This window comes from Choloepus didactylus, chromosome 5, assembly GCF_015220235.1.
Source record: "Choloepus didactylus isolate mChoDid1 chromosome 5, mChoDid1.pri, whole genome shotgun sequence".
In the NCBI taxonomy this organism is placed as follows: Eukaryota; Metazoa; Chordata; class Mammalia; order Pilosa; family Megalonychidae; genus Choloepus; species Choloepus didactylus.
This window is the reverse complement of record NC_051311.1, coordinates 47,069,635-47,093,692: the sequence shown is the minus strand read 5'-3', so window position 1 is coordinate 47,093,692 and position 24,058 is coordinate 47,069,635. Positions and strand designations below refer to the sequence as shown.

At 40.0% G+C, this 24,058-nt stretch overlaps 1 protein-coding gene across 6 annotated transcripts; it reads left to right on the top strand.

Annotated features, from left to right (window-relative positions):
- Nucleotides 1-1,279: 1,279 nt before the first annotated feature.
- On the top strand, nt 1,280-23,210 carry CASP2 (caspase 2). Of its 6 annotated transcripts, XR_005216938.1 has the most exons (13): nt 1,281-1,411; nt 4,075-4,225; nt 4,955-5,122; nt 5,270-5,351; nt 5,942-6,036; nt 6,307-6,483; nt 10,094-10,222; nt 10,375-10,465; nt 13,837-13,986; nt 14,193-14,302; nt 14,468-14,646; nt 15,316-15,359; nt 16,902-17,304. XR_005216938.1 is itself a non-coding variant. In XM_037835965.1 (12 exons), the coding sequence occupies exons 1-11, from the start codon at nt 1,338-1,340 to the stop codon at nt 14,597-14,599; spliced, it is 1,359 nt and encodes a 452-aa protein (XP_037691893.1). In that variant the 5' UTR covers nt 1,281-1,337; the 3' UTR covers nt 14,600-14,646; nt 22,935-23,210. The 6 variants fall into 6 exon arrangements, 5 of the variants coding, with proteins under 5 accessions (XP_037691895.1, XP_037691893.1, XP_037691894.1 ...); XM_037835965.1 differs by lacking the exons at nt 15,316-15,359; nt 16,902-17,304 and adding an exon at nt 22,935-23,210; XM_037835966.1 differs by lacking the exon at nt 15,316-15,359.
- Nucleotides 23,211-24,058: the final 848 nt, after the last annotated feature.

The following is a 24,058-nucleotide window of genomic DNA, read 5'->3' as shown; positions in this document are numbered from 1 at the left end:
CTTTGTGAAGTATTATTATTACCTTCATTTGAAAAATGAGGATCCCAAGGGTCAGAGAAGTTTGATAACTTGCAGAGGACACTCTGCTAGTAAATAGTGTAAAAATTATTTGAACTCTGCTGTTCTGATTCCAAAGCCCATTGTGTTTTCAGTATAAGGTAATAGGAAACCAGGCTCTCCATACATTCTCAGTCCCTGTGTTTGGGCAACTGCTGGCAAGAGGTAGAAGACTCTTCATACAGACAGTGGGGATCAGTTCTGTCTACAGATAGTGTGGGCTGAGTGTGACCAGGAGTGTACCCAGCCACCTCTAGGAGAAAAGCTAATCAAAGCTGCAATGGCCCATTTGCCATGTGGGGAACAGCTCCTGTGGGCCTCCCCTGCTCACAAACAGGAGAGCAGTACCCACTACAAGGACCCCATCCTATCAGGAAGCAGTGGAGTAAATTGCCCCTGGTAGCAGAACTTCCCATTTTGAGACTAGGTGGGTGTGAGAGTCAGAATGGATAAAACACGTGAATTTCTTGGCAGGGACTGGGGGAAGGGGAGGAGACTAGATGGCATATCTAGGAGACTTCCTTTCAAATCGTCTATTACGAAGCACGGGGGCCACTTGCAACAGTGTCTTTAATTGCTTCAGCTTCATCCCTGCTCTCTAACCGCTAGGGGGTTTACTCTAGCCTCCCGGCCCTGCTTCTTCAGATCCCAACACGGAACATCAGATTCTCTGGAATTATGTGCTGCGGCAGTGATATAGATTTTAGCCACTGGGAGCAACTAAACCACAGGTAACCCCACCTTTTCTCAGGGGGTGCATTCCCCACTCAAGCCTTCATTCATTCGGCTTGTATTTGTCTAGCACCTTCTAGTGGTTTGCATGTACTCCTAACCCCGGCTCCAATGGCTCAATTTCAATAAAGTGAAAAATCTGGTCTAGTCTTTTTTCATAAAGTTACTGAAATAAGCGGGGGTGGGGTGCGGGGTTTGAGAGAGAGGAGGCGCCCAGGAGGTAGGAACCGTGATTTTCGCGGGAATCAACGACCAATCGGATTCCTACATAGGATATTACCGTCTCCTCGCTCTTCCCCCGCCCCTTCTCGTCTCCCAAGCGTTTTCTCGCTCCCCATTGGACCGCGCGCCCACCGCGAGAGCTCTGCGCCTGCGCACGCACCAGCGACGGTGGGGGCAGAGCTTGCCTCGCGCAAGAAAGGAGCTGGGGAGAGGTAGGGCGCAAGCGCAGTGAGCTTCGGAGGTTGGGGGAGGGATGTGGAGGAACCGACTGCTTTCAGTTTGTTTGGGTTGTGGGCGGTGCGCGCACAGCCCGGGAAAAGCGAGAAATGGCGGCCCGGAGCGCGGGCACCAGGCGCGCCATCCCGCAGAAGGGGTTAATGGTCGCTGACAGGGGGCGCAGGTGAGTGGAAAAGGGTCCCGGGGGCCCTCACTGGGGTCCAGGAAAGGGGAACGCGGGGCCTAGGTGTATGGCCCTGGCGCCCCCTCCCCCTAGAACTCAACGTTTAGAACTCTTAGGAAGCAACCATGTCAGCCCTTCCTGCCAAAGGTGGGAGGCCGGGCTGAGCCCCCCGAGGCGCGCTGAGCCTAATGCAGCGTTCGGAAGGGCCTTTTGGGCTTGTCCCTCGTGAGCCAAGGCTGCTTCTGCCTCCCTTCGTTCAACCCAGGGAGGGCAGTGGATAAGGGTAGTTCTTTCCAGTCCTACCACATTTCGGCGTGTATTAAAGGTTCTCCATCCTTTTCTCTGGTTCTCCTATGAGGAATTGTACTCCGTCCTCTTAAAAACTGTCGAGACTGTAGACCTTGGCGTTCTGCCTAATGAGCATTTGATTTGAATTGACTATTTCTTGACCCTTACTGCTCTGGGCAAAAGAACCAGAGTTTTTGAAGAAGTCAGCGCAGGCTTTGGGTACTGTGAGAAGATAAGAAAGTTCCTGTGGCTTCAAGTGTGTCTGTGTTTCTTGCCCCAGTCATCCCATTTCTTGGTAGATATCACCCAGGATAACATTTTAATGTCCCCTGGTCCAAACCCAGAAGATTAATTTAGGAATTCAGAACAGGAACCTTGCAAAAATACACAGACTCGAGACTTGAGAACTTTGTGTCCCATTCTCCACCTTTTCCAAATGTGTCCTAATATTCTGGTGATTATGATTACTTGTGAAAAGTTCACATTTAAGACTCTCTGTAATTTGGAATCCAGGAAGGAGCAGGTTTGTAGAGAGTTTAATTTGAAGTGATGCTTCAGATTAATTAGTTATTGATTGAAAAGTCACACAAGTAGGGAGTTTGAGAGAGTTCTGAGCTGGGAGTCAGTGAATTGAGAGCTTGGATTAGATCGCCTAGGGAGAATGTCTTTGTGGGAAAGAGAAGAGCTAAAATGAAGTCCAGTGGAAAATCATGATTTAAAGGCAGGCCGAAAGTCCTGTGAAGGAAACCAGAACATAGTAGGCAGAGAGAGGTCCTGGAGGCAATGGTGTCCTGGAAACCAAGGAAGGAGAAAGTTTAAAGGAGAGAATACCTACTGGTAAACTAAGGGAAGAAACCTGAGTAACCGTACTCATTATTGCTTATGCATCCTAAGGAAATACTCAGCACCTAACTGTGATGATATCTTGGTTTTGGCCTATTATCAGAGTTCATACATGTCATCACTGTTACTGCTTTGGTGTGTTCTAAGGTGATTCTTAAACAGGGTTTTTATTTTGTGTAGCTTTTGTTGTAGCAGGTATTTACTAAAAGTTTGAGGTAATGGGTATTACAATAGAACAAAAATTAATAGAATAGGTTAAAAGGGAGTTTCAAACATCATTGTCCCAAGCCCAAAATTCATTGGCCACTTTCAACCCTGGGAATATTTTTCTGACCACTTCCCCTGCCTAAGGATACAGTTTGCGGCTTCTTGAGTTCGTCGCCTCCAACACCCTGCTTTTCCCTCCTCTAACTGAATCGTTGGCCCACATATAGGCCAAGAGCATCCAAGAGATGCATGGAATTTCATTGATTTTAGATGCACTTTTCCCCCCACGTTTGAACATCTTTGAAATCAGGATGCATTTTAAACAAGTTTTTAAGTTATAAACTGAAGCGATTACTATATCCCTTTCTCACTGCCATTAGGCCCTTACTATTGTCATGTATTTGGAAACTGACTAAGCAGGCTGGTGAGCTCCAGATTTATATAAACTATGCATAAAGATGATACATGTTGGGAATGGGATTCTTTCCATTCATAAACAAGCTGATCTCTTTCCAAACCAATAGCAAAACTAAATAATCCTCGAAATTAAGACCTTCCTAGTAAACCAAATTATCAAATAATTCAGCCTTTACCTGCTTTAACTCTTAACTTCTCTTAATTTCAAGTAGTGTTGATCGTGCTCATTATTGGTATTTATCTACTGTATTTTCTGTCATACTTTCTGCTTATCCAGTTCATATAGAGTCTGATAATTTCTGCAGTGTCATTTTATACAAGCACTTAAATTTAAATATGTATATATATAATTTGGATAAGTCGGGTAAAGAGAGAAAAAGTGTGTGCATGTGTTTATGTTTACCTATGTTTGTCTTATTTTATTTTCTACTAAAGCCAGCCATTGACTTGAGTTTTAACCACTGTATTAAATCATCTTATTCCTTACCCAGGATCATTTTAAACTTACATCACTTTCAGCAGCCTAGGTAAATAATGTAAAATATTTTCTGGAATAATTCCTTGATTAAAATTAGTCTGCCAGACAGAAGACTATTTCTTCTCACGAATATAAGTGTTTGAGTATGTGTTTTATTTTTATCAGGAAGGATATTTCCCTTCCCTAGACAGACCACTAATCCCAAAAGATGTCTCAGTTGAACATATTCCACAAAGAAATATGCATCATTTCCTTATAATCAATTACTATTTAGTACATCTTTTGTTTTAACCACATGCAATAAAATATGCTGAATCTTGGTTACTATAAGTCCTGTTCTTTTTGTTCACCTACCCACATCTCTTCCACCCCACTCTTTGTGTGCCAAGTCTTGTACTTGACAGCTTTTCCTTCTCCCTTTTATCGGTAGGATGTTGGGTGTGTGTGGCATGCATCCTGACCATCAGGAAGCTCTAAAAAAGAATCGAGTGGTGCTGGCCAAACAGTTGTTGCTGAGTGAACTGTTAGAGCACCTCCTGGAGAAGGACATCATCACCTTGGAAATGAGGGAGCTCATCCAGGTATCTGGAAGCAAAAGAGAAAAGCCAAAAAGATAAATTGGTTGTAAGAATAGAAACAGAGCATGATAAAGTGTGGAAATGATAAAATGCCTTACCGAGAGGAAATGGAAATGTCCTTTATTTTAGTTTCCTTGTTTCTAAAACAAATACCATACGATGGATTCACTTAACAACTAGTATTTATTGGCTCATGGTTTCAGAGGCTAGAAGGCTTCCTCCCAGGGTTGGTATCTGCTGCCTGGTCAGCATTCTTTTGGGTTCCTTGGCTTTTCCATCACATGGCAATGCACATGGTGGTATCTTCTCATATCTCTGCTGGGTTCTGTTGACTTCCACTTTCTTCTCCTGTGGCTTCTCTATCTGTGACCTTCTCTATAAAGCCTCTAGTATTAGGATTAAGACCCATACTGATTCAGTTTGGCAATACCTTAAGTGAAGTAACCTCATCAAAAGGACCTATTTACCATAGTTTCACACCCACAGGAATGGATTAAGATCAAGAACATGCTTTTCTTTGCACACTAAGCCACCACACCCTTTCACCTTAGAACATTTAAAGGAAAAGAGGCATAGTTCAAGAATAATGGGAAGGACTTTACCCATGCATACTTTCCTATAAAAGGAATTCTTTATATGAATGTTGATACTACTGGGAGGCTCATCTGGAGAGATTCACTTACAGCTCGATAAGTAAATGTGGCTTCATGTTTTTTTATTTTTGCATCTTAGGCCAAAGTGGGCAATTTCAGCCAGAATGTGGAACTCCTCAACTTGTTACCCAAGAGGGGTCCCCAAGCTTTTGATGCGTTCTGTACAGCCTTGAGGGAGACAAAGCAGGGTCACCTGGAAGAGCTGTTGCTCATGACCCTCTCTGGTCTTCAGCATGTACACCCACCGGTATGGAACCCTAGAAATGTGTGTTGAGAATGGTCGGTTTGGTGGTAAAGGAATTTTTGAGGCATGGTGGGGAAGAATGGATTTTTGTTTTATTTAAACTGGACTATGTCTCTAAGGCTTGTCGTGGTGGGTGCTGATTTTTTACAGTTGAGCTGTGACTACGACTTGAGTCTCCCTTTCCCGGTGTGTGAGTCCTGTCCCCCTTACAAGCAGCTCCGCCTGTCTACAGGTGAGGATTCATGGGATAAAAGGTATCCCACAAATTGACTTCTCTTTTGTTAACTGGGTATCTGGCTTTGCCCTAGCACAGTGTCTGTTTTCATTAATATTTGGAACAGTTCCCTCTGCATTTGTCACAGTCTAGCTGGACACTAGCTCAGGTATTAGGTGGACCTATTTCCCTTCCATCACAGATGATATTCCTTATGGTGATTGGCCCTTTGAGCAACTTGTGTGAGTAGGAAATTTTTACACATGATTGACCTGTCTTCTCTTTAAGGTGAAGTTACTTTAGAATGAGAAATGACTACACTTTAGGCCATTGGCCTGCTGGTTGAGTAGTCTAGTGATTCGACCAGAGCTTTTATCAGCTATCCCATTCTGTCCTTCAATGAATTGAGCTACTATATGTTGGCTAAGTGCAAAGAATCCAAAAGCAGGCAGGTTCTCTGCCCACATAAAGCTTAGAGAGTATAGGGGACTAAGGGAGACCGGTGTTTATCAAAATCCCGGTTCAGAAGGGTATCTGAAGTTATAATGAAGTTTTGGGATTGATGCTTAGATTTTACACGAGTTTTTTTGGCTCTCTGTCTGCCATAGATACTGTGGAACACTCCTTAGACAATGGAGATGGTCCTCCCTGCCTTCAGGTGAAACCTTGCACTCCTGAGTTTTATCAAAGACATTACCAGCTGGTGAGTCTTGCAGAATGACAAGAACAGAGTTGGGAAATCAGATACCTTTCTTGGGCGTCTGAACCTTGTTTGTATATACATTTCCTTTCTGCTTTATTAGTCAGGAAGTCATTGCTGACTAAATGTCTTCTGTGTATATCTCTCCATTTTGGCCTAATGGTGTTGAGAAGAATACATTGTTTTTGTTTTCTTGAAATTCCTAATCTAGTAGGGAAAGCATAGTTTCTGTCCTTAAGAAGCTCCTAGTCTTAACTGGCCTTCTCTCCCCAGGCCTATAGGTTGCAGTCTCGGCCTCGTGGCCTGGCACTGGTGCTGAGCAATGTGCACTTCACTGGAGAGAAAGACCTGGAATTTCGCTCTGGAGGGGACGTGGACCACAGCACTCTAGTCACCCTCTTCAAGCTCTTGGGTTACAACGTCCATTTTCTACATGACCAGACTGCACAGGTACCTGAGGCAAGAAAAACTAATACGTAAATTAGAGGGCTGGGAAGCACTTTGGGACCATAAACATCTGTAGCTTTTGTGCTTGCTGGGATATGTCTTGTAAGAGTTATTTTTTTTTTTTTTTTTTTTTTTACTCTGTTCTGCTTCTCACCTTATGACTCATAAAAAGAAGGCAGCCAGCTATTTCATGTTGACTTCTCAGGGTAGCTGTGTCCGCAGTTAGGTTTTCTGTTTTATATGTTCAAGAAGCTTGTTTCCTAATCACTCAGGAGGTACTGAGACACTGAGATTCACCCTAACCAACTTAGGAAAATATTTATAAGCCAGGATTATTCAGGGCATTTACCACTTGGTCGATATTGCTACTTAGGAGTCAGATTTTTCATCAGATTACTTTGGCAGATATAATTCTAGCAAATGTTTGCTAGGATTAATAAATATTCTGTGGCAGTCTAATGAATTAGCATATAGGGAAATGCCTTTATCTTATCAGTTGTGGTACAAGTTATATCTTAGGGTAGACTGTTTCTGGAATAGATTCCTGCAGATCATAAGCATTTTCATAAGGGGTTATTCCTTTTTAACCTCAGTGGGGCTCCTTACTACTGATTTTGCTGCCATAAGGTATTACTATTTTAAAATCAGTAATAGCCTACTGGTAAATTTATACAGGATAGTGTATCTCGTTATTTTGATTTCAAAATAATTGTGCTTTACTAAACTTGCCTTTGGAGTTGTCAGTAGTAAAATTAAAATTTCTAGAAGATTCACTTTGATCTGTTGAGGTGGGGGTCTTTGTTTTGTGTTCAGCAGTTTCTCAACTGCCCTGCTTATGTGAGAATAATTATGTAATTGCTATACTTCTGGTAAGGCCAGTTTCATCATTAGGTCCCTGAGTGTTGCCCTTCACATGCTGTTTTTGCCAGCTGCTCAATGATAGCCCATGTAAAATAGCAAACCCACCCTTGTTTCAAAGCCATGGCTGGAACAGCTTCTTTAGTCATCAAATAATCAAGTAGGTTAAACACTTTCCTGAGAAGTCTGTGCCATGAAAGGACTAAGTGTAGAACATCATCCATAATTCCTACAAAAAAATTCCTATTAGATCACTTAACAAAATGTATGCTATGTATGTTTTCTTAGAGGTTTTGGTCTAGCTACTCCTTTTTTAAGGAATTTATTATGTCATGGTTTCAAATTTGTTTGCAGCTGATAAGGGATCTTTTGTGTCTGATATTTAAAAATAACAACATATAGTCATCAAGTCAACTATAAACTGCTTTTTCAGAGACTTTCAGTAGATGTGATGGACTCATGGGCCAGCTTGACAAATAAATTGGTAAATGTTAGATGTATGTGTGCTATAACTGTTTTGCTTAGCATATTCATCATCTGTTACATTTCATTCAAATTGATAATGAAATGAACTTGTTTTTTCTCTGCATATCTCAGGTAGGAGAGATGACCCAGACTGTTGCATTATAGTTTCATTTAGTGAAACCTGATGCAGATTCAAGGATCTATTAAATTCTGATTCTCTAGTTGTATTATTCTATAGCTGGAGTTACAGTAGAGTTCAGTTTTGAGCACCTTAAATTGGGGGACTCTGTTAGCTACCTGAGATTTTTTAAATGTTTAGACCGTGAGTTCACAAACTGCTTTGAGAATTTAGGGACAGGCTGTGGGTCATTCCCTGGAAAATGCAGCTACCTGTAAAGTTGTGCATACAATTTCAGAGGGTTCAGATTGTTCTCTTCTCCTGTGTTTGCCAATTCCCAATGAGAAACACCCCCAAGTTAAGTACCCTGCTATTTATAGAAGTAGATAATTTTATCAGAAATAAATGTGCAGATCCTATTTTAGGCTCTGCACCTTTTGGAAAAATTCCCCCTAATGACTTATCCCCATTTATTGATTTGGTTTAGTCTTATTAAATTCAGTTACAGTGTGTATGTTCTCACTTTGGGCTTTGTGGTCTTCTATTTACTGACCTAACAGTCTCACTAAGTTGATAATGCTTATTGAGTAGGTGCCCAAGCATACAGATTTTTATTTCCTTCTTCAACAAAATTAACTGCTTTAATTATATGTTAAATTCTATTATGGTCAGCTCTAGAAGAGCATTCACATTTATGCATTTTCCAGAAATTCTTCAGACAAAGGAATTTTGAATATCTTTTATTACCTTAAGATTTTCATTTTTATGGTTGGCTTCTGTTTGCCTAAAATAAAAGTACATGCTTGTTCAACAAAGCCAATTTCTCCATTTCCAGTTAAGTTGTAGACTTCCAAGTCTTATATAATTAAGTCTTTCCAAACAAATAGAACAGTAGTTCTCAACTTTAGGGTATATCAGAATCACCTGGAGGGCTTATTAAAACACAGATTGCTGGGCCCCAATTCCAGGTTATCTGATTCAGTAGTTCTAGGGTGCAGAGCAAGACTGCATGTATTACAAATTCCTAGGTGTTTTTTATTGGGGAGTATGTATGGTAAATGTTAGATGTATGTGTGCTATAACTGTTTTTTTTTTTTTTTTAGGATATTCATCATCTGTTACATTTCATTCAAATTGATAATAAAATGAACTTGTTTTTTTCTCTGCATATGTCAGATAGGAGAGATGACCCAGACTGTTGAGTTATAGAGGGACCCATAAGTTTAAAAATTTTTGTCAAATGATTATACTATTAGATATAGTATAACCTTCCTTTGAATGGACCAAATGCTTGAGGTAAAATGGTATTCATGTATGGCATCTTAGTACAACATAAATGAGATACTTAGGACGGACCACAAGGTTGACCAGTCAGAAATGATAACATTATTTCTCTTTAATAGATATGCATGTTGTGACAATGGCAAATATTTACAATGTGTGCCAGACCCAGTGATAAGTCTTATAAAGTGGAAATTGGAGACTTGAGGGGGCTAGAATAACTTGTTCTGATTTATGAAACTAAAATTCAAACCTAGATAAATCTGATCCCATAGCCCATGTATTTTAATTACTACCCTGTACAGAATCCTTCCATCAGTGTGCTCTTCACTAAAGAAAGTGTTCTGTATAGACATCATCACTATCTCTGGAAACTTACATCGTCAGACAGAAAACAATTGCTATTCTCTATTATCATGATGCTAGTAACCCTTCTCCACAGAGCAATTTATTTTCTTGTAACTGAATAATGTGTGTTACTTATTCATTCACACACCCACCTGGTGGTCCCTCTTGTACACTTAAATACAAGGATATTGCTCTAAGGAAGAATCTGGTTAATAATCAGAGAATGGCATCAAGGTTAACTAGCTGGTGATTAGCTTCATTACTGACTTGCTTTAATCCAGGAGTTCTTAATATATCTCTGTGAGGTGAAGTCCATGAAATTATATTCAGAACTTTGTGTCTGAAGTTATGTGTATTTTTTCTGTTAAATTTGTAGCTTCCTTTAGTCTCTTACAGGGTCTGTGATGTCTCATACCATTGATCATAGGCATATACAAAAAACAGTTTATCTTCTAATAGCTTAAGGTTTTAAGCAGATACCAAAGAAAAACTTATATTGGTGCTGACTGCAGTGAACAACACTAAAAAGTGTCTGTCTTCTAGGAAATGCAAGAGAAACTTCAGAATTTTGCACAGTTACCTGCACACCGTGGCACTGACTCCTGCATAGTGGCACTCCTGTCACATGGTGTGGAGGGTGGCATCTATGGTGTGGATGGCAGACTGCTTCAGGTGTGTATCAACTTGTGGAGGCTGGCTGTTGAACTAAATTGCTTCACCTCTGCTGTCTGCCCATCTTGCCAGTAACAGCTCCTGTTAGATATTAGGGCACTTTAGGAGATCCTGCTATTTAACCTGCCCTCTTTTTTTCTTGCTCCTGGCAGCTGCAAGAGGTTTTCCGGCTCTTTGACAATGCCAACTGCCCAAGTCTACAGAATAAGCCAAAAATGTTCTTCATCCAGGCCTGCCGTGGAGGTGAGTGCCCTGGCAGACCAGCACCTGGGTGGTGGCTCCTGGGCAGCCTCCCACCACCTCTCATTTTCCTATTTGCTCCTCTCAGGTGCTATTGGATCCCTTGGGCACCTCCTTCTGTTCACTGCTGCCACCGCCTCTCTTGCTCTGTAAGTGTCTCCCAATGCATGGGGTGTGCTGGGACTTGGGCAGCCCATGGCTCTCAGGTTGGTCAGCTCTCTATGCACCACCATATCCTGTTCTCAGGTGTCTTTGCCCTCTTTTTTGAGAACTCTTACTTTTTTCTATGCTTATTAACCCTGATACGTTTTTTTGTTATTCATTCAGGTTAAGGATTTTCTCTCTTCCTTTATTGCCTTACTTTTTTCTTTTTTCTTTATCCCCTCTCACTTTATCTCCTTCCTTTTTTCTCTTTCCTTCTCTTCTCCCTTCCCACTTTGTTTTTTCTCTCTTCTTCATTTCTTCCCCTTTCCCTTCTTTTCTTTTACTTCCCTTTTTGGCACTTACATTCTTGCCTCCTTTCTTCTCGTTATCATTCGTGTACCATGCAAGATAGCAGTACATAATCCCTGTGTCAGCCTTTGACTTTTGCTCTTTTATGAGCTGCTTCTGTCCCTCTTCTTTCTTGCATGCAGTCTGTTTTTACACCTTTCAGAGCTAAAACCCCAATAAAAGGCTCATAAGACACACAGGCATGCTTCTCATTCTGGAAGAAAACTGTTGTAGTTAAAAAGTTTTAACTGTGGAGTCAAATTTTGGTTCCAACATATACTAGTTCTGTGAAATTAGAGAAGTTATTGACTCCCTCAACCTCAGTTTCCTAAATATAAAATACAGATAGTTGTTGTACCTACCTCATAAGTTTGTTGTGAGGATTAAATGAAGTAATGTATATTAAGGTTTATTTAGCACAGTTCCTGGCATATAATAAATTCACAATAAATGCCAAGTATAACTTACAAAATGGTCATTGCTCTTAAGGGGCATATAGCTTGGTTTAAAGGTCACCTTGTCCAAGTATTCAAATGATTATTTTTATCTGTTGTGTGTTCAAAAACTGAAAATAGTATCATTGTTATTTTCTTCGTAACATCATTCTAGGATGTAATTTAAGGTCCTTCAACATGATGAGGCCTATACTAGGTAATATCAGGAATACAAAACTGAAAGAAAGTTTGCCCTCAGTCTTTAAGGAACTTACCAGATTACTCAGGAAAGTAAAGTAAAAGTACATGAAATAGCTTGAGAATAGTTTGAAGTCCCCATATAAGCAAGGGAAACTTCAGTGAGATACAAACTGTATACATGAAGAAGTACACAGTAAGGACTAGATCATTTTAAGTAAGATTAGTCTGACGTGATTTCATAGATAGGGTGATTCTTAATTTGGACCCAGAATGATATGATTTACATAGGTGTAGAGTAGCAGAAAGACTCTTGCACGAGTAGAAGAGATTACAACATGACAGACATGCCAAGATTAGAAGGACATGCCCTTCTCCCCTTAAAAAAAATGGTGTACTGAGCCAGAGGTATGCCCAGCTCTAATTAAAGCTGGGAATCTGCGTAAATATGTAGTGAGATGTGGCTGGTCACATAAGGTGGAACCAGCTGATTATAGGCATTTAATCACAGCTGAGATTTTGGAGTAATAATACAGTGTTTTTGGAAACTTAAGAAATAGTGTGATAAATTGTTTCCAGAAAGATTACCTTGGCAGGAGCTTCACTAAGGAAAGAATATAAAGGCAAGAACTTATTTTGTGCTCACTGCTGTATGCCCAGGCCCAGAACCCTGCCTGAAACACAGTAGCATTGAATAAATATTGAATGGATGAAAATTAATCTGCCTAAAAATTGTAGTAATAGTAAAGGTGGAAACTGATTTGAGGCTGATGTGAAAAAAGAACCATCAGAATTTATTAATAGCTCTGAGACGTAAAGGCAAGAGAGGAGTTTCCTTTCTTTCTTTTTTTTCTTTTGAGGGACACATTCAGCTTGTCTTATTTTCTTTAGGGGGCATAACCAGCAAAATAAATTAAGACATTTCAAAGATTTGTACAGTATTGGGTCTGGATAGGGAGAAATTGCTCTTTTCTGGGGTAATCTGAATCTTGCTCTGCCACCCACTTCTCCCTAAAATTAAATCTTTCAAGGAATGATTAGTAGCTGCTTACTCCTTTGAAAATGTGAGCTCACCTGTCTTCCCTACTGTAGTGACTAGAGTTATTGTCTATAAAACAAAAAACAAACAAACAAACAAAAAAATCCTCAATTGCCTATCCCCCTAAAAGAAGTGTAGGCTCTATGTGGGCTGGATCTTTTTCTTCACTGTATCACCAGGTTTGAAACAAAAACATTGCTTGGAAAATGGCAGCTGCTCAATAAGTTTTATTAAATCAGCATGTCTTGGTCCTTTTCCCCACAATTCTTCAAGCTTCACTTTCTTCCTTTTTAAGCGCTCTTGAATGCTGCATGGAATAGGAACATTGTAAAGGAGCATACTCTGTGGGTATGCTGTGCGTCCTCTCTGTCTGTCCTACTGACAGAACCCCTACCCACACAAAATAAAACAACAACAAAAATAGGAGTATGTCTTGGGATAGAGGATGCTTAGGTCAAGAGTTTGAGAAACTACTGTAAAATAGGATAAAGTTATTCTTTTTCAGTTTTTGGGAAATAATAGTAAACTTATTCCAACTTTAAGTTTTTTCCCTCTTTTAAATTTCTCCTTAATCTTGGGTGCCTGCTACAATTTGTCTTATGAAATGAATACACATATAGTAAGTGATTGAAAAATAGTGTCAAAAACACCCTGGAAACAGCTGATTATGCTTAGATTTTATAATTTTTTTATTAATGCATAGATTTGAGGTTGTCATTTTTATATTGCATACATGTAGCAGTCATATTTTTGGTTCAATAACTTGTTTTTCTTGTTTATATGATAAAACTATCAGTATTTCATTGTGTACTGTAATAAAAAGCATTGTGACTTATAGGTATATTACTAATTGAACAAGTGAATTCACAGACTTAAATTATTTTTAGGTCCTTTTACAAGGAGTATTTAATTCCATGCTTTTCCTGTCTTGCACAGTAATGGAAAATGCTCAGATCATGTCTCTCTGCTCATGTGCTTGAGCATGGGGCCTGGCCTGTAGTAGGCACTCCCTGAATAGTGGATGCTTGGTGGCAGAGGAATGGGAGTAATGATTTATTTATTACTGTTTTTATTCATCAGCCATAGTTCAGCGGCAACAACGGAAATGGCTTTTCCCACTCAAGGTTGTAAGAAACTTGGGCTTGCCTTTGACAGGCCTGAGAGAGATGGAGAAAGTAACACTTTTGTCCATTCTGTCTGCCCTTCTGTAGATGAGACAGATCGTGGGGTTGACCAGCAAGATGGAAAGAACCATGCAAGATCCCCTGGGTGTGAGGAGAGTGATGCTGGTAAAGAAGAGTTGCTAAAGATGAGACTTCCCACTCGCTCTGACATGATATGTGGCTATGCCTGTCTCAAAGGTATTTTAAGTTCCAGAAGAATGATTTGGTAGAATTTTAGAGAGTACATTCACACGCTCTCTTAGACTTGAACTTTTTATTGGCAGGTGGTGGGGCTCTGTGACTGGGGAGATTGCAAGGGCCTATGGAAGTCTAGTTTGGGAAGTCTAGTTGTGGGAGTGTATCCCATGATCTTCACACTGTGGTTAACACTGTCCTGGTTGCAGGGACTGCTGCCATGCGTAACACCAAACGGGGTTCCTGGTACATTGAGGCCCTCACTCAAGTGTTCTCTGAGAGGGCTTGTGACATGCATGTGGCAGACATGCTTGTTAAGGTAAGTCCTTTCAGGCTGGCTCCATGAACTTTTTGCGTCTCCACAGTGCTGTACCTTCCTCCTCTCTTGCACTATTTTTTCATAGTCTTCTTATCCTTTTGTTGTGCTGGTATCATGAGAGCTCCAGATTCTCAGACTTTAGGCTATTGATTTCTGTCTCTCCAGGTGAATGCCCTTATCAAGGAGCGAGAAGGCTATGCCCCTGGCACAGAGTTCCACCGATGCAAGGAAATGTCTGAGTACTGTAGCACTCTGTGCCGTCATCTCTATCTGTTCCCAGGATTCCCTCCCACGTGATCCCACCTTCCCATCAGTCATGCTAAATGGAGGCCACTGGACCACAGGTGTGATAGAACCTTTTCAGGATGGACGATTTCTGTTCTTCCCCCTCAGGGATATGGGAATCTCCCAGGCTAATTTCATATGCCCATTGTCTCTGCTTTGAAGTATGGGACTATAGGCCAGCCCCTTCTATTGTGTGAAGCTCTTTCCCTATAGAGCTGTCTCTGGTTGTACTTGTTGTCAGGAGTGTTTGGCTACAGTAGAAGAGGCTGGCAAGTGATGTGATGAACACAGTATCTTAATGGGAAGAGGGTGTGTGGGTTTCTTTGATATATGTGCTCAGTTCCTGCCCCTAGGGCTTTTGTAAATGACACTTGGGTAATTGCATTTATTAGTTTCCTTAAGATGTCTCAGAGATCATCTCCTGTCTTTTCTTATCCTAGATCAGTTTTTCCCAAAGTGAGAGTTTGGAAGGTATCTTAATTTAACGTAGGCATTTTTATTTCACCAAGCATGACTGACTTGAGACACACTCTGTTGCTGTGTGTGCTGAAATGACCTGTGCATTCCCTTCAGTACTGCAAGGTCACCCAGTTGGAAGGGCGTTCTCAACTCCACTTTTGGAATCTAGCCTTTCAGCAGAGGTTAGGATATGGATGCCTTGCACCTTTAACTCATTAATCTTTGCCCATGGACGTTCCAAAGATCTTTTACTTGGTTGTTCTTTCTAGGACCTTATTATTGAAATGATCCTTGCAGAGAGAGTCAGCAAAAGGTGGGTAAGCGTGGTAGCTTCCTCATATTCTGTAGTCTATCACCATATCTTCTTTTTTCTTCCTATGGAATGTCCCTTTTCTCTCCCTTACAATTCTCACTTGTATTCAGTTGAATCGTGCCTCTTACCTGGATTTCTATAAAGCTTCCTAGTTGTTATCTCCCTGCTTCCTGTTCATTTCTCCCTCCTTTACATTTATTTCTTCCTTTTTACTGCTGCCACCAAATCTGTTTCGTTGGATCATTTGGTTTTTCAAGGATGTAATAGTACCTTGTTCCTTCTTCTTAAAGTATTCTCATTATTTCTCTCCATTTCAAAATGTGGGTTTTTCCATACATATTATTCCTTCAACTTAGAGTCCTTCCTTATCTCGGCTTAAATAAAACTAACCTGTTAAAGCCTTCCTTTTCTGTTCATTCTTACCCCCTCCAGTCTTTTCTTCAGGTATCAGAGTAGTTTTTGTTTTTCTGTTTTTTGTTTTTGTTTTTGTTTTTGTTTTTCAGTATAAATCAAATCATATCCCTCCCTTGCTTGGAATCCTTTGGCTTCTTATTACCCCTCAAATAAAATCCAAGCTTCTTAACTTGTTTTATAAGGGCTTGTGAGATCTGGCCCCTGCCTTTCCCTTGAACCTCAGTGGTCTCCTCTCAGGTTTTCAAACATCCTGAGCTCTTTCCAGCCCTAGAACCATTATAAGCACTATTCCTGGGTCTTTGAAGCTCTCCATTCCCTCAGCACTCTTGACTTGGTTGACATCTTTATTCTTCCATTCTTGGCTTAAATACCACCTTCTTGTGGAAGCCTTCCCAGGCCTGTCTATCTCTAAGCAATCTTCACCTGTGTTTCTTTATTATTATATCCTGTTTATTTCTGCCTCCAATACTAGGTTGTAAGCTCCTTAAGGGCATAAACCTTGTCTTTTTTAATTCACCAATAAGTTCTCAGTGCTTGGCACTTAGTAGGCCCTCAATAAATGTTTGTAATGAAGGAAGTAAACAAGCAAGCCAGCCCTCACTGGAATCCTACTTATTTGGTCGAATTTCCCTTTGTACTTAATAATCAGTATACAGAGTTTAGAATTTGTACTTTGTTTTTCCGTGTGTTTTGTCCAATGGTATTATTAGTTCCTTGAAGACAATTGTCCTGTGTGAAACATTTTCCTATCTCCCACAGTGCCTAACACAGTGCTAGGTCTGTTGTAGTTAAGGTGCTTAATGAGTATTTGTACTTTGAGAAAGATGGTTTGGAGACTTGTTGCCCCAGTCTTTCTCCTGGGTCAAAATAGGATGAAAGTACTTGGGTGATATAACCTTCCCATTTTCCACTGCCAGGATTTTTGTATTGCCATCAGGTGCCAAATAAATGCTCGTATTTATTACAAATATGTGCCTGATATCTCTGTTACTGTAAATAATCCCTTGTCTGAAGCCCAGATATTTTCATTTACTTAGCCCCTTTCAACATTCCTCACCACCTCAGAAGGCATCCCAAAGCTGGAAACTCCTTCTGATTTTGCGTCCATGATTGTTTTTGTATATACAGGTGTGACCCCATCTCAGTGTGCATAGCCACAGGCAACTACCCAAAATACGCCAAGCTCTGGGATTTCTCCTGGTCAGATAAGAAGATAGAAGAGTCATTAGTAAGCAGTATTCGCTCTGGGTGGGTTGTTTAGATTATGGGATGGAGACTGGAGAAACCGATTGGACAAGAATAGAAAAATGAGAGGGATGATAGAATTCCATTCTTCACAAGGTCCAAGTTGGATTTAACATTTTCTAGGGTCGGCAAAGATTGTAAGAAAATTATAGGGAACCATGGCAGAGATCTAATCAGTGAACTATGTAGAAGTTGAGATATTCTTGGTGTACAGAGTAACTAGTCATCAAAAAACTTCCCTCAAATAAATGCCCAGGGCCAGGTGACTTTACAGAGGAATTCTACCAATCGTTCCAAAAAAAAAAAAAAAAAAAAAAAAAATCAAACTCTTCAAAAACATTGAAGAAAATGGAACACTACCTAACTCATTTTATGAAGCTAACATCAATCTAATACCAAAATCAGGCAAAGATGCCACAAAAAAGGAAAACTACAGGTCAATCTCCCTAATGAATATAAATGCAAAAATTCTCAACAAAATACTTGCAAATTGAATCCAAAGACACATTAAGAAAATCATACACCATGACCAAGTAGGGTTCATTCCAGGCATGCAAGGATGGTTCGACATAAGAAAATCAATCAATGTACTACAACACATTAACAAATCAGAGAAAAATCAAATGATCATCTCAATAGATGCCAAGAAAGCATTTGAGAAAATCCAACATTGCTTTTTGATAAAAACACTTCAAAAGGTAGGAATTGAAGGAAACTTCCTCAGTATGATAAAGAGCATATGTGAAAAACCCACAGCCAGCATAATACTCAATGGTGAGAGACTGAAAGCCTTCCCTCTAAGATCAGGAACAAGACAAGGATGCCCACTGTCACCACTGTTATTCAGTGTTGTGCTAGAAGTGCTAGCCTTGGCAGTCTGGCAAGACAAAGAAATAAAAGGCATCCAAATTGGAAAGGAAGAAGTAAAACTGTCATTATTTGCAAATGATATGATCTTATACCTGGAAAACCCTGAGAAATTGACAATACAGCTACTGGAGCTAATAAATTTAGCAAAGTAGCGGGATACAAGATTAATGCTCATAAGTCAGTAATGTTTCTATACTTGAGAAATGAAAGAAGTGAAGAGACACTCAAGAAAAAGATACCGTTTTCAGTAGCAACTAAAAAAATCAAGTACCTAGGAATAAACTTAACCAAAGATGTAAAAGAGCTATACAAAGAAAACTACATAGCTCTACTAAAAGAAATAGAGGGGGACCTTAAAAGATGGAAAAATATTCCATGTTCATGGATAGGCTGAATGTCATTAAGATGTCAATTCTACCCAAACTCATCTACAGATTCAATGCAATCCCAATCAAAATTCCAGCAACCTACTTTGCAGACTTGGAAAAGCTAGTTATCAGATTTGTGTGGAACGGGAAGATTCCTCTAATTGCTAAAAACACTCTAAAAAAGAAAAACGAAGTGGGAGAACTTACACTCCCTGACTTTGAAGCTTATTATAAAGCCACAGTAGTCAGAACGGCATGGTACTGGCACAAGGATAGAGATGTCACAACAGAATTGAATCGAGAATTCAGAGATAGACTTCCAGATCTACAGCCGACTGATCTTTGGTAAGGCCCCCAAAGCCACTGAACTGGGACATAACAGTCTTCAACAAATGGGGCTGGGAGAGTTGGATACCATATCCAAAAGAATGAAAGAGGACCCCTACCTCACACCCTAAACAAAAATTAACTTAAAGTGGATCAGAACCCTCAGTATAAAAGACAGTACCATAAAACTCCTAGAAGATAATATAGGGAGACATCTTCAAGACCTTGTTTTAGGAGGTCACTTCCTAGCTCTTACACCCAAAGCACAAGCAACAAAGGAAAAAAAAGATAAAAAAAAAAGAAAAAAGAATAAGATAAATGGGAACTCCTTAGGCTTAGAAGTTTCTGTATCTCAAACGAATTTGTCAAAAAGGTGAAGAGGCAGTGAACGGAACGGCAAACATTTTTGGAAACTGTGTATCTGACAAGACTGATATCTTGCATTTTTAAAGAAATCCTACAACTCAGTGACAGTAATACAGACAACCCAATTATAAAATGGGCAAAAGATATGAAGAGACAGTTCTCTGAAGGGGAAATACAGATGGCCAAGAAACACATGAAAAAATGTTCAGCTTCACTAGCTATTAGAGAGATGCAAATTAAGACCACAACGAGATACCATCTCACACCAATTAGAATGGCTGCCATTGAACAAACGGAAACTACAAATGCTGGAGAGGTTGTGGAGAAATAGGAACTTATTCATTGTTGGTAGGACTGTATAATGGTTCAGCCACTCTGGAAGACTGTCTGGCAGTTCCTTAGAAAACTAGATACAGAGTTGCCCTTCGATCCAGCAATTGCAGTTCTCGCTATATACCCGGAAGAGCTGAAAGTAGTGATGCAAACAGATATCTGCACGACGGTGTTCGTAGCAGCATTATTCACAATTGCCAAGAGATGGAAACAACCCAAATGTCCTTCAACAGATGAGTGGATACGTAAAATGTGGTATATACACAGAATGGAATACTATGCAGCAGTAAGAAGGAACGATGTCGAGAAACATGACAACTTGGGTGAACCTTGAAGACATACTGCTAAGCGAAATAAGCCAGACACAAAAAGAGAAATATATGCTACCACTAATGTGAACATTGCTGGGGGAGAATACGTGGGGTGTTGGGCTTCCGCAGCTCAGTGGTTGCTGATGTGCTCACAGACACTGGGGACTGGTGGTTTGATGGGCTGAGCCCTCAGTCACGGGACATGCCCTTGGGAAGACTGTTGCTGCAAAGGGAGGCTAGGCCTGCTTATAATTGTGCCTAAATGTCTCCTCCTGAATTCCTCTTTGTTGCTCAGATGTGGCCCTCTCTCTTTAGCTAAGCCAACTTGGCAGATGAAATCACTGCCCTCCCCCCACATGGGATCTGACACCCAGGGGCGTAAATACCCCTGGCAATGTGGAATATGACTCCTGGGGAGGAATCTGGACCCAGCATCGTGGGATGGAGAACATCTTGACCAAAAGGGGGATGTGAATTGAAATGAAATAAGTTTCAGTGGCTGAGAGATTCCAAAAGGAGCTGAGAGATCACTCTGGTGGGCACTCTTATACATAATATAGATAACCCTTTTTAGGTTCTAATGAATTGGAATAGCTAGCAGTAAATACCTGAAACTATCAAACTACAAGCCAGAACCCTTGAATTTTGAAGACTATTGTATAACAATGTAGTTTATGAGGGGTGACAGTGTGATTGGGAAAGCCATGTGGATCACACTCCCCTTTGTCCAGTGTATGGATGGATGAGTAGAAAAACGGGGCAAAAAAAGCACCCAGTAATCTTTTTTTACTGTAATTGTTCTTTTTCACTTTAATTTTTATTCTTATTATTTTTGGGTGTGTGGTAATGAAACCGTTCAAAAATTAATTTTGGTGGTGGACACACAACTATATGGTGGTACTGTGAACAACTTGCATGCTTTGTATGACTGTATGGTTTGCGAATATATCTCAATAAAATTGAATTATTAAAAAAATAATAATAAAGTATATATGCCTGGAAAGGCAAGTGTGCTAGTGTAGATGGCTATTAAGTTTTAGCAGAAGATTGGAGATTCTATAGAGTATTTTGACAGGATAACGGACAGTTGTGGGACCTAGGAGAAGAGGGTAGTTTGTTGAGGAAAGATCAAAGAGGGATTAAAGTGAGGCAACGCAAGTCACCAGATGGAGGGAGGGGAATTGGCTGAAGAAGAACCATTGGGGCAAAAGGGTAAAAACATGAAACTGAAACAGATTGGTTGTACTACATGAAAAAAACAACGGTGGAATAGCCCCAAGGGAAGGTGGTATCATAAAGTCTTAAGATTAAGAAATTATGGAATAGTGGGAGTAAAGAAAGTACCTGCTTTCCAGGACAGGAAAGCTTTTTGGAGGTATTATATGTTGGAGATTATAGAATAACATCTGTCTCAGAGCCTGAGATTCCATCCTTGCCACCCCCGCCCTTGAACAACGGTATCAGAGGTTGAATTTCACAGCTCTGTTCTCTTCCCCCCTGCTTACTTTCTGCCAGGGGATTCTCTTCTAAAATTATCTCCTTCCCTGAACTGAAGGTTGCCTTTCTTGACTGTCCTTTCCCATCCTGTTTTCCTGAAATGGGGAAGAATAAAACAAGAAGAAATGAAACAAATGGAGATAACTGGACGAAAGCTATGGTTTTTAAGAGAAAGGGAGGAATCTGCTAAGGAAGAAGATAGTAATAATAGCTAGAATTTATTGCATACTTAGTATGTTACACAGGCACTGTACTTGGAGCTTTCGTCTCACCACAGTCCTACAAGGTAGTCATTTTCCCGTATTTTCTGAAGAGGAAAATGAGGCTCAGAGACTTTTAGATGAAGCTATGTAGCTATAAGTGTGTGGACTCTAGAATCAAGTAGATCTAGTTTTGAATGCTGGGCTCAGCCTTTTACATGTCAGAGACTTTGGCCAGTGTACCTCATTGGACCTTAGTTTCACCTGTGTAAAAATGAGGACCTTAAAATGTTCCTGTGAAGATGATTGATACATGTAAATCACACAGTGCAAACAGATTATAAATGCTCGATACATGTTAACTATTTAGCACAATGGACTTAATTCCATAATAAAAGTTAACATTCAGTGCTTATTGTGGGTCAGACATAGTAAGTTTTCTGCCTGCATTATTTTATTTTCTTAACCCTGTAAGTTACTGCTTTCCTACTAAAGAGGCAACTGAGGCCAGTATGTGAATCAAGATCTGTCAACTTGAGTGTATGCTCATTACTAGCAGTGTTGCTTATTTCCTTTTCCCTAGCATGCTATTTTTTTTTCCTCCTCACTTTCTGGGCTATAAGTTTTTCCCATTGAACTGGGAGAATGAACTGTGACCCAAGGACTTCATTCCATCTTAACTTAGGTAGAGCTTTTGGGCAGAAGTTTATTATCTTTGAAAAAACAAGAGGGAAAAACATCTGTCAAGTGTTACAGGGAAGGCCTAAAATACAGAACATTGAAAAGGAACAAAGTGTTTTAAAAGGTGGGGAAGGCATGGTCAAATAAAGAGTAAAGGAGAAATGATTAGCAGTTAAGTACATTAAAAAGAGAAAATGTCCTCAGAGGAAGTTGCAGCTGTCTAGGTAAAATTTCAGAAAGTAGGTAGGCACATATTCTGTACTTAGCCGGATGTGCAAAAAGAACTGATAAGTGAAAAACACCCTTAAAGAGAGGATTCCTAATGGTAGTATTGCTCAGTAGATTGGGGAGACAGGACTTGAGAAGAGATGGGAGTCTGAAAACAAGGGTGTAGTCCAGAAAGAAAATTCATGCTTAAGTTCATTTGAGGATGCCAGAGAGCTGTCACCTATACAACCACCTGTTTCCCCAACACAAAGCTTTTTCCTCCACTTTGTATCCTATACTGTTAATTTCCTCAACCTTACTTCAAATAGCAATTCCATATGTCTTAACTTTTTAGTATCATGGACCACATGAGAATCTTTTTAAAATGCCAGAATACATATCATAGGTGCATGCTTATGAATTTGCTTTCAAATTTAGGAGCTTCACAGGACTTCCAGAAACCTCCAAGTAAACCTAAGCACTAGGCCAGGCAGAATGTTGTGGGGCAGAGCATAGTTTGCATTTTATTTTCTTGTCTTACAGGATAGTAACCCATGAGTTGTTTTTTAAATATTAAGTTGTTCACCAAGTATAGTGGTTTGGAGCTGTATGTACCCAAAAAGAATAGGTTCTTAAACTTAATCTATTCCTGTGGGTGTGGACCCATTGTAAGTAGGACCTTTCGGTGTGGTTACTTCAGTTAAGGTGTGGCCCAGGCTGGGTCTTAATCCTATTACTGGGGTCCTTTATAAGCAGAATGAAATTCAGATGGAGAAAGCTACAGAAAGCAAGAAGCTGAAATTCAACAGAATCCAGGAGAACTGAGAAGCCAGGGGAGGCCACCATGTGCATTGCCTTGTGACAGGATCCAAGGACTAAGGATTACTAGCAGCCAGCTCCAGAATGCCAGTCTTCGGGGAGAGAGCATTGCCATGATGACATCTTTCTTTGGTCTTTCTTTTAGCCTCAAAACCACAAGCTAATAAATTCCCATTGTTTAAGCCAACCCATTGCATGATATTTGCTTGAGCAGCCCAGGAAGTAAACTTTTATGTTTTTTAAAACAGATGAAACCACCATACTATTTGGTATCCATATTCATTGCAAAAATAATTACTAGAATTTTCAAAACATCAGACGAATAAGCTGAATCAATGATAACAACTACAATTTTTAATCAATATATATATTTCATTCAAGGTCTTGACTTGGTTTCTACATGTTATTCATATGCATTCGCTGTACCAATGTACTTCAAAACGGGAACTCTTGGAAGTCAAGCCCAGTGGTGTCTTGATTTCAAAGATGACAACAGCAGCTAACCCTGAACCCTAGCTTACTGCTTAAGTCCTAGAAATCATGTCTTCTGATGTCGTACAATAAATTGCATTTCTGAAAAATAAAATAAGGCTTTCCAGCATCATGGTACCCAGGTTAAAACATGCTTTCCCTTGTCTTTCCAAACATACCTCCAGGAACCCAAAAGGCCCTGCTTTGGGAGTTCCATTATAGAGGTTCTTAAGACCTACATTCAATCCAATTAAAGTCAGTAGATTAAAGTATTTCTTAAGTGAGAATGCATTTGCAAAGGTGAAACTGGTACCTAGTCACATGGTTATAAAAATGATTCTGTAAAACTTTCCTTTCAAAATTATGTTCAAAGGTGTTTAAGACCATAGGAAGTCATAAAAACTTAACACAATTCCTGTACAAGAAAAATGCTCTTCATGTACAGTGACACTGAGTCTCTGATATGTAGAACCAAGGAAAAGCAGACCATCCCTCATTTTCTAACACAGTCAAGACCTCATGGATGTGTGTCTAGTGGGTATTAATAGTCCCTCCTGTATTTGAAGAAGAATTAAAAAATTAAGGTCAAT